This window comes from Medicago sativa, chromosome 2 (genome assembly GCF_051527215.1).
Source record: "Medicago sativa cultivar Bolivia chromosome 2, Bolivia_mono, whole genome shotgun sequence".
NCBI classification, from domain to species: domain Eukaryota; kingdom Viridiplantae; phylum Streptophyta; class Magnoliopsida; order Fabales; family Fabaceae; genus Medicago; species Medicago sativa.
The window spans coordinates 21,244,918-21,259,897 of record NC_140750.1 but is presented as its reverse complement, the minus strand read 5'-3'; the positions used below and the strand labels follow the sequence as shown (position 1 = coordinate 21,259,897).

Sequence of the window (14,980 nt, the reverse complement as noted above, 5' to 3'; positions counted from 1 at the left end):
ACAGAAAGATAATTTAGAGAATTTTGTTCATCAAAAATAGTTATCATTTATGACGATATGCATTTGGGAAAGAAGGGAAAAGACTTCATAGGTTGTTTCCTTCATTCTCGCTTCATAGTTTCAACTGCTTTCCTTTCTTTATCTCATTTGCATACCTTTGAGCGAATAATGAATTGCAATGTTTCCAATTTGTTAAAACAAGCACATCTTGTAGAGTAGAAGAGTACAAGGGAAAACTTCTGAACCATGAATTTGTATAGGTAGAATTCATTGACACTTACATGATTTAAGTTTCTTATAAATTTATCTGTGGATTTTGTTTTTGTTTTCCTACTTTAATTTTGCTTTTCTTGTTCACTAAGAAAATGGTATTGTTTCATTGAAATGTTGACACATGTATCTGGACAAAACATTTCAATCAGTAATAATACATAATTTATGTCTAGACTATATATAGCCAACTATCACTTACTGAATAATTGGATATTTGATAAAAACTTGTATTTAAGATTGCCACACTTAACATAATGCGATATGATTTAGAATGGTTTTAACTTGAAGAAAATGTTTGCTTATGTAATGCTGCAAATTATAAGTGAATTAATTCCTTGGCAACAAAATGTCGACACACAAAATTTGACATGCGAAATAGGACGGTTCTTATTATGCCGCGCGGCAGATTATAACCTTCACAATGAATCAATGGTGCTCAGTATTTAATTGAAGTTTAGACATTTATACCTTACAATGTTGTTTTCCTAGGATGATATTGTAAAGTGTGTGTCTATAGCAGGCACATACATGAATTGATTGATATCTCACATATGAATTGTGTTATTTAATTGTTGATTACTAGTCTATGAATTCAATTGATTTGTTCGATCATCATTATGTTGTTGTACTGCTTGGAAAATACTAATGACATTTTAAAGTCATTCTTAGCTAGCTAAATCATAATTGAGGTCTAGTAACACATGAACAAATGTTAGGTAAAGCTTATGTTACTGAAGTGTTTCAGTACATTTTATAGTATTCAGTACATTTTATAGTATTATTAGTAACATTCAAAAATTGTAACTGATTTAAATTTTTGCAACACTTTTTATATCATCCGTAACATTAAGAAAATGTTGCATATTTAATATTTCTAAGATGTTGTAAAATGTATCGTAAAGCTGTCTTAGACTAACAAATTGAATCTACAAAATTTGAATTTGGTTAGACTTCATGCAAATTTGATGTAAAACTCTTTTTTTTTTTGGGACAAGAGCGGCCAAAGCCCCAAAAAAAAAATAACTAAAAAGCCAATCAAACATTCCTAGGCATGCAAGCCCCGGACAAATCATCAAAAAGGATTCTTTGGACCTCACTAGAAGGAGACTCCAACACTAGTAAATTAAAGTGATCCGTAGAAATGCTTAAATTAGCGAGGCAATCAGCACTCCTATTTCCTTCACGCCAAGTATGGTTGAGTTGAACATTCCAACTCATCTTCAACAGCTTTTGGATCCGGTGAACTAAAACAGGAATATTCCCATTGAACTTGAAATTATCAGAAATCATGTCGATCAAAATCTTTGAATCACTTTCCACTGTAAGATGAGAGTAATGTTCCCTCCAAGCCATGTCCAAACCCAAATATATCCCCCACATCTCATCATGTAAGACATCACAAGCTCCAATCTTCTTAGTGTAGCTTTTGATCCATCTACCGTCTGAATCACGAAAAAGACTGCCACATCCAGCAATAACCCCCATATCCTTGCAAGCACCATCACTGTTGAGCTTGATCCAACCTTCTCGAGGTCGCTTCCAACCTATATAGATGATGTCCTTCAACTTTGGATCAATATGAAGATGCTCCAAGTTACAATCTTTAACATCTTGGATGAATCTCCGAATTAAAGAAATTGGGTTGTTCAGCCTAATGAAATCAGCTTCAAAAATAGTTTTATTCCTCCACTTCCACACCACAGGTACCAACACGCCGTCATGAAAGTTGTCTTCCAAATTAAATTGTTCGTCCCAACGTCTTTCTTGCTGAGGTTATTGAAGAACCAATTCCTGCAATCGAAAGAAAAGAAATTAGTTATAAAATTAGAAGGAACGATGTAAAGCCATACCTGAGTTGCATGGATGCAATCACGAAGCACATGAAGAACAGTTTCATCTTCATTTCTACAACACGGGCAAGTAGGAGAGATTCCACCACCCCATCTACTCCTTCGGAAATTTGTAAGAATGCGCAGCCAACCAAATAAAGGTTTGGATGTGATGTGGGCCATGCCACTTCCAAAAACTTTTCCATCCACAGCCGGGCAATCTTGATGTTGCAAGGAATAAGCACTTTGAACTGTGAAATGGTGTATTGGTTCAATCCCACCCAATAGTGTCTGGACCATCATCATCGTTAGGGACCGGAAGCGCAAGAATTTGACTAACAGTGTTAGCTGGCAAGTTGTTCATAAGGAAATCAATGTTCCAATCTCCAGAAGGACTAATAACATCCCTAACCGATAAAGTTGTATCCATGTAGGCCTGGTTACCTATAGACCATGTAGGCCTGGTTCGCGGGTTTCTTTTAGATTTAATTCCTTTGTTGCTTCACTAAGTCACTTTTAAGCATTGCATATTGTTTGCACTTCTTGTGTTTCTCAGATCAGTATGCTGGGAGCAATCAGAATACGCAGCATGGTTGAAAGGCTACAATTATCTCAGAGGACAAGGGAGAACGTATACAGTCTTTTCCAGCGAATCCTAAATGAGCGAACACATCTCTTCTTCAATCGTCATATTGACCAAATCATGTTGCGTTGCTTCTATATAGTCACACAGGTTTCTCTTTTAACTTTGGAAACACGAGAGTGCGTTGTGCTTCGATTACCATTTTCTCATTCTATTCTTTTTTGCAGTTTTCCAAACTGAACCTAAGTTTTAGGGAGATTATACACAGCTACAAACAGCAACCAGAGTGCAGACCACCCGTTTTTCGTAGTGTATTTGTTGATTATCCACCCGCAGGCCATGGTGGGGAATCTACAAGTAAGACAGGACAGGAGCGTGTCGACATTATTACGTTTTACAATGACATTTTCATTCCATCTGTACGGCCACTGGTGTTGGAACTTGACACTGATGGGGAAACTCTAAAAAGTGATCAATTAGCTGAAGTTGATAATACAAAGGATGGTACTTACCGTGTTGTTTGCCTGGCTAAGTTTACTTTCAATTGCTTTCCAGGCTTCTATTGTTATGCCAGTTCTGCAACCCTTGACTTGTGTGATTTTCTATTCACAGGCCATCTAGCTCAATATCTTGGGTCTCCTAAAATAGTACCTTTCCCAAGATTTCCTGTTATGCATCAGGAAAAACTATATCCCACAAAAAATTTACGCGTCTCTCCATTATCATCATCAGAGGTACGAAGTTTCATGTTTGCCTTTTTTTTTTTTGCCCATTTTTTTCCTACTGGTGCAAAACAGCAAACCGATCTTTTCCTGGAAAGTGATTCTTGTGCAGTAATAGACAATGTTATCAATGGTTACGTGAAAGATTTACATTTTCACAGACAATATTTTTAAATTTAATTATTTTGTTGCTTCGCTTATAAGTCGTAATTTGGAGCAATACCGTTCTCTTTTTTTGCACTTCCCGTGTTTCCTAGATCATTATGTTGGGAGCAGTCAGAATAAATGGCATGGCTGAAAAGCTAGAATTATCTCACAAGATAGAGGAGAATGTAGGGGAGAATGTATACTATCTTTTCCAGCGAATCCTAACTCAACAGCCCCATCTCTTCTCTGATTTTCATATTAACCTAATCATTTTGTTTTGCTTCCATGGAGTTGCAAAGGTTTCTCTTTAAGTTTTAGTAATCTGAGAGTGTAATGTGCTTCAATTGCCGTTTTCTCATTCTTTTCTTTTTGCAGAGCCTAACTTATCGAGAGATTATAGCCAGCTATAGAATGCAACCACAGTGCACACCACCAGTTTTTCATAGTTAATTTTTTGATTGGCCATTGGCACGCATGGACTGGCCAAATGGAAAAACAATAGGAGACACACATATCACTAGCATTGCTAAATTTTACAACGATATATTCTTTCCCTGTGTGAAGCCACTGCTCTTGGAACTTGACACTGGTGTGACACCTGCAAGGAGTTACAAAATAGCTTAATTCAATAACGAAAACGATGGTACTTGTTCATTTTCCTAGCTAAGTTACTTTCAATTGTTTTCCTGACTTCCAATGCTATGCAAGTCCTGCAATCCATTGACTTGTGTGCTATATTTACAGGCCATTTAACTCAATGTTCCGAGCCTCCTAAAATATTAAGTTTCCCAAGCCTTTCTGTTATGTTTGTGGAAGAAGTGTCTGCCACACACTATGCATGTGTCTCTCCAATGGGATCATCTGAGGTACTAAGTTTTTAGTATGGCTTTCCTTGGGCTTTTTCATTTTGCCCATATACTATTTCTAGTTGGTGCAAAACACTCAACTGGCATTTTCCTGGCAAAAGAAGTACACGAGGCTGTGACTCTCATGCGCTTATAGATAATTTTATGTCAAAGGTTTACATTTTGGTTGCATTTCTTATTTCTCCTAGATCATTATGTTGGGTGAAGTCAGAATTCGGAGCATGGTTGAAATGCTAGGGTTATCTCAGCAGATAAGGGAGAATGTATACAGTCTATTCCAGAGAATCCTACATCGACAGACATCTCTCTTCTTCAACCGTCATATTGACAACATCATTTTGTGTTGTTTCTGTGCAGTTGCAAAGGTTTTTGTTTAAATTGAGAAACTTGGGTGTATAAATTAATGTGTGTTCAATTCCCGTTTTCTCATCCTATTCTTTCTTGCAGATTTCAAAACCAAGCCTGACTTTTAAGGAGGTTATAAGCATCTATAAGAAGCAACCGCAATGCAACCCACGAGTTTTTGATAGCGTATTTGTTGATTGGTCATTGGCATGCAAGGACTCAGCATCTGGTAAAACAATAGGACATGAGCATGTCGACATTGTTACATTCTGCAATGATATATTTGTTCCTTCTGTAGAGCCACTGCTTTTGGAACTTGGCGCTGAAGGGGAAGCTGTCTAAAGTTGCTGAAAGAGGAAGTATTTGATTACTTGATTAACTATTAGTAAGGAAAACTAAATTAACTAGCTTTTTTAAATATTGTTAATTATTTAGAAACTCCTATCAATAGTGATAGAGGGAGTATTTGATTTAGTCAGAGAAATATAAGCATTCAATATTCTTCTTATTAAATAAGTTTTGTATAAATAAATAAAAAAGACAAAAAAATAGATCATTGAAGAAGGTTAGTTTCTGAATTTTCTTGCATTATCTCATATATGGATGATCCTATAACTCCAATGGTGGATCATATGCTGCCAGTAGTAGATCTTATACGTCTAGTGGTGGATTGTATTGATCAACGCCCACATTTCACGGCAAATAATGGATGTGCCAGAGGCGGTGAATATTCTGAAAACAAGAATTATTCCTCGTCCAGGTTTGGCCTCTAATCTCAGTTGTGTACCTTTGAGTGAATTGAAATGTTACCAGTTTGTTAAAATAAGCACATCTTGTAGAGTAGAAGAGTACAGTGGAAAACTTGAATTTGTGATTGGTAGAATTCAGTGACACTTGTATCATTCAGTTTATTATAAAATTTATCTGTGGATTTGTTTCATGGCATAAGCTTTTAGCAATTTGCGAGTTTGTGTTTCGTACTTTGTTTTTGCTTTTCTTGTTCACCAAGAAAATGGTATTGTTTGGTTGAAATGTTCAATACATATCAGATATGTTAACAATCAAGACATAAGCTCGCTTAATGTGACAAAATATAATGTAGCTCGTGCAAAAGCAATACAATGTAGGCACTGTGTTATTTAAGGATTAAAAGGGGAACCCGGTGCACTGAAGCTCCCGCATACGCAGGGTCCGGGAAGGGGTCCCACCATTTGGTGTATTGTACGCAGCCTTACCCTGTTTTTACACAAGAGGCTGTTTCCAGGACTTGAACGTTAACAATCAAGACATAAGCTCGCTTAATGTGACAAAATATAATGTAGCTCGTGCAAAAGCAATACAATGTAGGCACTGTGTTATTTAAGGATTAAAAGGGGAACCCGGTGCACTGAAGCTCCCGCATACGCAGGGTCCGAGAAGGGGTCCCACCATTTGGTGTATTGTACGCAGCCTTACCCTGTTTTTAAGGATTAAAAGGGGAACCCGGTGCACTGAAGCTCCCGCATACGCAGGGTCCGGGAAGGGGTCCCACCATTTGGTGTATTGTACGCAGCCTTTACCCTGTTTTTACACAAGAGGCTGTTTCCAGGACTTGAACCCGTGACCTTACAGTCACATGACAACAACTTTACCAGTTGCGCCAAGGTTACCCCTCTATTTAAGGATTCTTTTGTAAAAAAATATCCTTAAACAAACTTGCCCTTAATTTTAGGAAATTAAATTATACTATTATTATTATATACGTACCTTTAAGATAAAATTTGATTTAATCCATAAACAAGTTATTAAGTTAGAAACACAATGTTATATTGTTGACATCATTGAAAATTACAAGTACAATTTGTTACAATTTGAAAGTCACGACTCACAATCATCTATACTTATATCTAAAACAAATAAATTGTTAAATAACACAAATAAAATTCAATATTATATCTTGACAAAAAAAAATCAAATATCTACTAAACTAAATTAGAAAAATAATGTCCGTTGAAATTACCATTTTGCCCTTCTGAGGGGCATTTTGGTAAAATACAAATTGGACTCCCCTTGTGAAAAGAAAAAAAGAAAAAAAAAAGGGAGAGATAAACGGGAACGGGAGAAAGAAGGGGGGAACGGGAACGGGAAAGGGAAAGGGAAAGGGAGGAGAATCAATTCTCCTTCGTCACAACTGCGGCGAAAAACGGCGGCGCCGGTGAGGAAGAGGAAGAGAGAGACGGTCGTCTCCAATCTAAAGCCATGCATGTATGATTCTCTCTGGTTGTTTCATATCGCAGGTTTGTGTCCGGTTCTGTTGATCGCCATCATCATCTCAGTTTGGTTTCTTGCTTTTTTTCTGCATGCATGTTTCTTCTTTATGTTGTTTTTGATGTTTCTTTACCTCTCTTCTTCATGTAGCTTAGTCGATTGAGAGTTTGTTTGGTTTGTATGTTGTGTTTGTTTTAATTAATTTAGAGACTTTGGTTTAATTTTGTCTGAGTTTATGAATTTGTGTTTTTCTATGTTTGTTTCTGAGTTTGAGTATTTTGTTTTGTTTATTGATTTTGGGTTATGGTAATCTGTTGTGAGACTACAAAATTTCAGTTGGTGACTATATTATTTTTGGTGAGTTTGCTATTCTCCATTTTCAGTTTTGTACGGCGGCGGAAACAGGAAGAGTAACGAAGACGAAAGGGAACACAGTTGTTACAGGCGCAGATTGTAAAGGAACGGCGACGTCGATGTTGATAAGCGCCGATTGTTATCGACGGCGATGGTCGTGAGAAGAGAAGAAGGAAAGGGAACACGGTTGTTAGGTTGTGGATTTGGGAATTTACGATAAGCAAAATGATTTGAATTAAAATGTGAATCTTGAGCCGGCAACGACACATGGGACAACGATAAACTCTGGATTAAAATTCCGAACCAAATCAAAGTTAATAGTAAGTTTATTATGATTTGATATGTTTTTATCTTATTTATAGGTTTCTTATAATGTGTTTTGAGTTGTTGGCAATCAAACGATTCCGAACCAAATCAAAGTTAATAGTAATTTTGTTATGATTTGATATGTTTTTATGTAATTTATAGGTTTCTGGGGTGTTTTGGCTCATAAAGCCAAATCAATGCTGGATGAAAACAATCCAGCTCCGCAACAACAAGACACCATGCCTAAACACTCAAATCACACTCATTTAATACCTTTACAAGTCCTTTTTCAACTCAGGTGATTACCATTTATTATGTTCAATGCAATGCATGGATATGATACATGATATAACATAATGTTGCAAAAAATATGTTTGTCATTTACATTATTAGTTGAATGGGAATCAACTTATTTCTGTGTGATTTTGCTTTTGTATGGTTATTCAAGCCATTATATCAGCCTTCTGACTATAATAAAAGAATGGACAATCCTTCGATTCGGAAGGGCTTGGATGCAATTACTACTTCCCTCAATCAGCTAGGTGACACCTTTGAGAAGGCTTTTGAGGTCAATCTGTCTGTGTAAGAATGACACAATACATAATTGTTGATGAGTTTCTCTGAATTTCATGTTTCGATAGAGTACATCAAAGTATTGATATCTTCGATTTTTTTGACAACTCACTTATGATTTTATTTATACATCACATTCTTTAGTTCAATGTTACTTTTGATTCTTTTCAGGAAGGAAAAACAATGGTGGAGAGTAAGACAACAGACTTGAGATATCAAATCAGGCGAAGAGGAAATGGCTCTGAAGATATAAACCAAGCTTCAGAAATGAGGAATCCGTGGCAGCAATCAGATCAGATACATTCTCCTTCTCGCCATGAAACCCAACTCGAAGGTGGATGGTATTAAGGCTGAAGGTGATGCTAGGTTGCAGAGAAAAGCTGAGGTAATGTTTATGGTGTTGAGAGTTACTGACTTGAAAGCTTATGATTGAAGATTTTATTTTGCTCAATTTACATTGTTATAAGAATACCATATATGTGCCAACAAAATCATGGTATTAAAGATGAGAAAATTATTTCTTTTTGATTCTAAATACAACAAAACAATTTTTTTTGAGATAAGTTAGAATAGAATAAGCTAAGAATAGAAGCTACAAATAATGGTTCATCTTCTATATATGTTAGAATAGAAGTTTGGCAAGTTTACAACACACATTGAAAAAAGAGTGTATGCTTATGTTTTCCTTCTATATATGTTTGAATTTGTTGTTGTTTGAGTTTCATTTCTGAAGAGATCAATTGAACCAATAAAATAGCAAACATGAGACAATCATGTGATTTGGAGAGTTAACTGAATATTTTTTTTTGCAGATTGTGCATTCGATTGCTCTGTTTCGCGTTGACTTCGCAGGAAAAGGAGAGCTTGCTGAGCGCCAGGTCTGTGAATTAGTCATTACTTTAGCCCATTATTTTAATCGCAAAAGTTCCTCTTTTTATTATTTTCTTCTCTAGGTTTGTTTTATGTGAAGGTTTATATGATGTTTTGCTTGATGATGGCTTCCTTAAATTTTACTTACCGTGTTTTATAGGAGCAGTATAGTCTATCTTTTCGACCTTCAAACGTTATGGTTTAAGAAGGATTTCATTGGCTCTATTTGTGCTGAGAAGAAATATCAATGATTAGTTTCTGATGCAAATATGTCTCTGCAGAAGCTGTTTTTGTGTTTCAAAGGTGTTATAACTTTGTCTAGCATATTTCTATTTTTTTCCTAACTTCCGTGTGATGATTCTTTGCAAAACAGAGAGACATTTCATGGTGCAGTGAGTTTTGCAGCTTCACTTTCCTACTTTGGCTGAATCTATAGCTTTGAGGTGGTAATTGATTTTGTTTTGGATTTGTGTTGTTGATCTTATTCTGTTCATTTTTGTGTTTTAATTTTGCTATATATTTGAAGAATTCCATTTTTGTGTTCTTTACAAGTGTATTGCAGGAGCTATGGGTTGAATCATTCATTCTCAAGATATCTTGACGACAAAAGAAAGAACAAATGGTATGTGTTTCTTATTGTTTTATTTGATATTCATCATATATTTTGAATATTGGTTTGTAAGCATAAGAGGTTTTCGTTTTGGTATTTGATAGTTAAAAGAAAGATTTGTTTTGGTAATTAAGCGCTTTGATTTGGTCATGTTGTGTGCTCTGATATGTGAAGGCGGATTCACAGTGCATCGACAAAAAAATTTCATGTCTGTTTCTACGCCTTTCATTGCATTGTTGGTGATAAGAGTTCTCCCCCTGTAGTTTCTATGTCTGCTTTGGCTCATGTTTTGAATGCCATTTTATGTTTGATTGCAGCAGTTGGCAAGTTTTGTTGCGGTAGACGTTCTTAAGATACTTTTTCTCAACTTTTTGTCGTATTCTCATCTATGTTCTTACACTAATATCTCTCTTTTTCTGCAGTTTATTCTCAGCTATTTCTTTCCCACCCATTCAACCAAATATCAGGTGAGACACTAAAACAAAACCAAACATTGTCCTCCCTTATAGTTGCCAAGTTTTAGTCATAGTTATTTTACTATATTTTTCATCCTTTGTTGGACTTTAATTGGTTAGCTAGATATATTGTGTCTTGAACCCACAATGTCATAACAATTTTCAAATTGACATGATCTGCAATCTCAGTGCATGTTTAGTTTTTTAGTTTTAACATTTTGTGACAAACAAGTTTCATTTATGTTTCAATTGTCAATGGACGAAGATATAAAATAGAGAAAATACAATGAAGTGTAATTGCAATTACTGTCAAGTTGCATCATGCTTTATTAGCTGTTTTTAGACGTAGGTCGTGATCACTTCAATATAATTTTGCACAAAAAAGAATAGCGGAGGGGACTGAAAATGGGGTAGGAATATCCCTTTGATTAGAAGGATGGTGTGGCTAGGTTTGTGTTCATATGTTGAAGATGGTGGAGAGTGAGACATTGATGGGAAGGTAATTCTTTGACAGGTTTCTTTCTGCTCCAGGTATTTCACTTTTTACTCTTTCCTTTTTTGTTGTTCTGATGTTGTTTGAGAGCATTTTGTCTCATTTTGATGTGTATATATTTTTTGTTAGGTTTTTCTTTTTCAGAATTTGAGGCAGGGGAGGGGAAACTCAAATCATGTGCAAAATGAGAAGGAGAAATTTGAGAAGCTGATTTTGTTTGAGCTTGAATTTGACGGAGAAAGGTTCTTATGGGTAAAGTTTCTTCTTCCACTTTTATTTGTTTCTTTCTCATCTATTTTTCTATAGAAGAAACTAGAATATTCAAATTTGGATGTGCTTTGTTAGATCTTTAATCGTTTGTGAGGGAGTTTTTTCTCCGTGGCTGTCGGTGTGTGTTATGTTGTATTATGTGTTTTGTTTATGTAAGTTTTTTTCCTCGACTACTTCAAATTCAGGTCTGCTTTCGATGTTTCTGTTTAGCCATTTTGTATGATATGCTTTGTTCATTCAATTTTACTCTTTGCCTAATCGTTATTCCTACAGATTAATGTATAAATATGTACACGATGTTAGTTAGTGCCATTAATGTATGAACCACTGCTAAAGTATCACAACATGAATGATATGATTCAATGTTTTGTAGTTTTCTTTTCTCCCACACTTTTCTTTAAACAATTCTCATCAAATATATTGAAAAGGCAAACAAGATTAAGCTGATAAATGAAAAACAAAACTAAAGGGGTGCTATTAAATACATTTAATTGTTTATTGCTTTATATAGCCATTCCATGTTTAAATATTCCTAAAATTCTATTATAAACAGAAGCTTCAGCCACCCTTTATTTCACAACATCCAATTCAACAGTCTTTTTATCACATAAACCTAACAGAACAAACAAAATGGTTGATGCACGTACAGTCCCTGGAGTAGTCCTCCCCTCCTCCACCGGATAACGGAAAATGCCGGTGATGGGCCTCGGTACGGTCGGAAGCAACCAGTAAGTTTACTAGAAAAGATGATGTCCTTGAAGCAATCAGACAAGGTTATAGACATTTTGATGTTGCTGCTGCATATGGTGTACTTCTAAATTATGGGTTACTGATAATCATCCTGAGATCATTGTTCCTGCTCTGCAGAATCTCTAAGGTGATTAATTTTTTTTTCTTCTCAATAGTTAGCTATATTTTTAGTTTTTCTCATAAATTGTGGATATTGATTTGAATGTATCCATGTTTGTTTTTGCAGGACTCTTCAACTAGAATATTTAGACCTCATTTTGATCCATTGGCCAATTACTACTAAACCAGGTGAAGATAAATAACCTATTGAAGTATCAGAGATTGTGGAATTTGATATGAAGCGGAGATAAGCAATTGAAATTTTAATGTATGAATATTATTATCAGTTTTGTCATTGGTTGAATTTTTGTAGAGAATGCATCCCTGCAAAATGTAATGAATACTACCCGAATTACGATCAATCCGGATATATCAGAGGCTGCTGAGTTGAAGAAAGGGTTAGTTATTTTATTTCGATTGTTGTGGTTTTTAATATATGTTTAGAAGGATAGTTAACACAACCTTTGCAATTTATCTATTTCCTATAAAAACCTACATAAACTGTGTTAATAGAAAGAGATGATTTTTTCTTCAACTATGGGGAAACTTTTGCTATGATAGCTGCTTCTTTTGTTTCTCTTTTTGAGGTAAGCAATAGGTCCCTTGATAGAATCTCCACAATTTTTTGTTTTGTTTTAATTTTGTATTTTGAACAATGTTCATATTTGCATGTAGTCTACTGGTACATTTTATGTTGCGGCTAGATACGAAAGTGCAACCCCCGTGCCACCTTATGTTACCAGCCGCGGAATTAAATTGTTTGTAACATTGTTAGTACTTTGTTTTTCGGTGTTGATAGATTCGTATTTCAGGTCTACTTTTTCAAGAGCTCTTATTTTGCTGGTGTTTATGCAAATTGCTTTCTGTTTGGGATTATTCCTCCTGTCATGACTTATATTCATCAACAATCCAAGAAGGGAAAAATCATGTATGGTTTGTGTTTTCCAAGTGATGCTAATTAGAGTTATACATTTCACGATGTAAAGTACTGACACAGGTACGAATACCAAACACGACACTAACACATCGACTCCGATAATAATTTAAGAAAATGAATTTGTTGAATGTAGTCACATGTGTCAGTGTCGTGCCAGTGTTGGGCACTGTGATGTGTCTGACAACATGTTTCAAAATGTTTGTGTTGCAGAGTTTTACATAACAAAATTAAGCATTCAAAAGAAAGGCACAATGTACCTATGCATTACTGCCCTTCATATTGATGGCATGTCCAACTGACATGACACTGTCACATGTGGATTATTCCATTTTCTCAAATTTCTACCACTGTCGACGTGTCAGTATTCGTGTTGTGTTCGATGTCTGTGTTAGTGCTTCATTGCAGTGCAAACAAGTTATACATATAAACTTACTTTCAATTAATCAATTTTTCAGTCCCTTAGAATTTGTGAAGGAAAAGGTTGTGGTTATTGATATCGAATTGTAATGAATGATTTTGCAGGCCAACTTTCATTCAAGGAGGAAATGTGACACTTCTGCTGCTTTTCATTGTCTCGGTCATTTTGGGAATTTGGCATTAGATGTTCTTCAAAAGGCAAGGCTTAGAAGGATTGGGTTTAGCTGCAGTGAAAGTAGTCCGCCGTCATTGCAATCGGCAAATTTCAACTTCTAGGTTGAGATCGGACAGTTCATATTTCAAATTTGTATTTAAATTATGACTTGGTTGTGTCGGAAATCGGAATATGAGTCATCTAATCTTAATCCAACATTCGAGATCTATGAATACTGTAAATGAAGAGTATTTTGACAGTAGACAATTCGGATTCGGTCTAGAAACAGGACAAATTCTGTACTAATTATGGAGTTATGAATAAATAATTTTTTTGCATTCTGTCAAGCATTCAAGCCTTTTTCATCCTTTTTGATATTCTAACAGTTCATGGTTAGTAAAAAACCATTCGTTTTTGGTCACAATGCAAGAAGCATCCACATCTCCCCACTTCCCCCCATAGCGAGAAGTTGCTCCCATCAATTGATAGGGAAGGTAACTGCAGTAAACAAGTAGTGTTGCATTACTGAATATTACATAATAGAAGGTATTGGACAGGCCAAGAGAAATTGTACATCTCAAAATTAAAAAATCAACTCGGTAATGTATTTTTTGGTTGTGGACAGTTCTAACTATAGCAAAATATATCCTTGATATCCTTCCAATTATAAGAATAAGCTAACTTTGGGCTGTGCATAAAGAGTATGAGACCAAAATTATTCTACCTCGAGTAACACAAGTCCTATGACACCAAGTACAAGCCCGGCAGCTCCAACAATTCCAATGGACTCACCAAATAGCACAGCCGCAAGTACAACCACTGTCAAAGGTTGTGAATCAATAATAACCTGCCATATATCCACTCCAGAGAGTCAAAGCAAGCAACAATTCATGCTCCCACTGCTCCAAATCAACGCAAATTTAACTCAAAACAACTTTTCCTCAAGTCCAATTCTATCATGACACATACAGTATTTACAGTTTGATTTTACCGGTTTAAACATTAATCTCAGCCATACAATGTGCACTAGATAAGGACTATACTGCAGTTTCTAGCAACGACGCAAGAACTAGACATAAACACCCAAACAAAACAGCAACATCAATATAACCTCTGTCCATACATATAAGTCTCATTCGGAAGAAGAAAAAAAGTGTCTCTAAATATAAGTCATGTTACAAATTACTAGACACATTTATTTTAGTTTATTTTCCGAGTATAGCCCCTATGTGTAGTATTGAATCTGAATAAAAGTAAGAAAGTAGATATTTTCAAGTTCTAGGCATCTAAGGAATATAGTATTTAGTATTGTCATGATCAATATCTTCGACAAACTTTTTTTTTTTGTAAGATCTTAGTCAAACTTAGTAATTTTTTTTTTAAAATTAGTTTAAAGTTATAAATTTATCTTTAATCTTCTATGTTTATGTCGATCCTTTTAAATTATTCCAAGAGGTTAATATGCACTTTCAATGTTAAGTTATGGCAAGAAATTATTTTAACCTTTAAGGTATGATTAAATTGAAGGTTTAAGAAGAAAATGGAGGGGAATTGACATGAATAAGCAACAAAGGTCATGTAGGGGAGGAATTGAGTTGACACAATGCTGGAGAAAATTTTGTATTGGTAATGTATTTGTCGATGGAGATGTTCTTGAATTCACATTTAGGAACATTAAGA

At 35.3% G+C, this 14,980-nt stretch overlaps 1 protein-coding gene and 1 long non-coding RNA gene across 31 annotated transcripts; both read left to right on the top strand.

Annotated features, from left to right (window-relative positions):
- The first annotated feature begins 2,664 nt into the window (after nucleotides 1-2,664).
- Nucleotides 2,665-5,107, top strand: LOC146945443 (retinoblastoma-related protein-like). Its single transcript, XM_085748068.1, has 6 exons — nucleotides 2,665-2,835; nucleotides 2,913-3,189; nucleotides 3,298-3,419; nucleotides 3,665-3,751; nucleotides 4,609-4,785; nucleotides 4,868-5,107. The coding sequence occupies exons 1-6, from the start codon at nucleotides 2,665-2,667 to the stop codon at nucleotides 5,105-5,107; spliced, it is 1,074 nt and encodes a 357-aa protein (XP_085604194.1).
- A 1,709-nt stretch (nucleotides 5,108-6,816) lies between these two features.
- LOC146945442 (uncharacterized) lies at nucleotides 6,817-13,625 on the top strand. Of its 30 annotated transcripts, none has more exons than XR_015026359.1 (15): nucleotides 6,817-7,041; nucleotides 7,396-7,686; nucleotides 7,835-7,970; nucleotides 8,121-8,254; nucleotides 8,417-8,630; nucleotides 9,058-9,123; nucleotides 9,489-9,558; nucleotides 9,668-9,737; nucleotides 10,148-10,192; nucleotides 10,630-10,711; nucleotides 10,803-10,925; nucleotides 11,593-11,820; nucleotides 11,920-11,981; nucleotides 12,106-12,720; nucleotides 13,252-13,625. It is a non-coding gene; the product is annotated as an uncharacterized LOC146945442 (long non-coding RNA). The 30 variants fall into 30 exon arrangements; XR_015026350.1 differs by having other exon boundaries at nucleotides 10,530-10,711; XR_015026353.1 differs by having other exon boundaries at nucleotides 6,839-7,041; nucleotides 9,678-9,737; nucleotides 9,900-10,192; nucleotides 10,530-10,711.
- The last annotated feature ends 1,355 nt before the right edge of the window (nucleotides 13,626-14,980 follow it).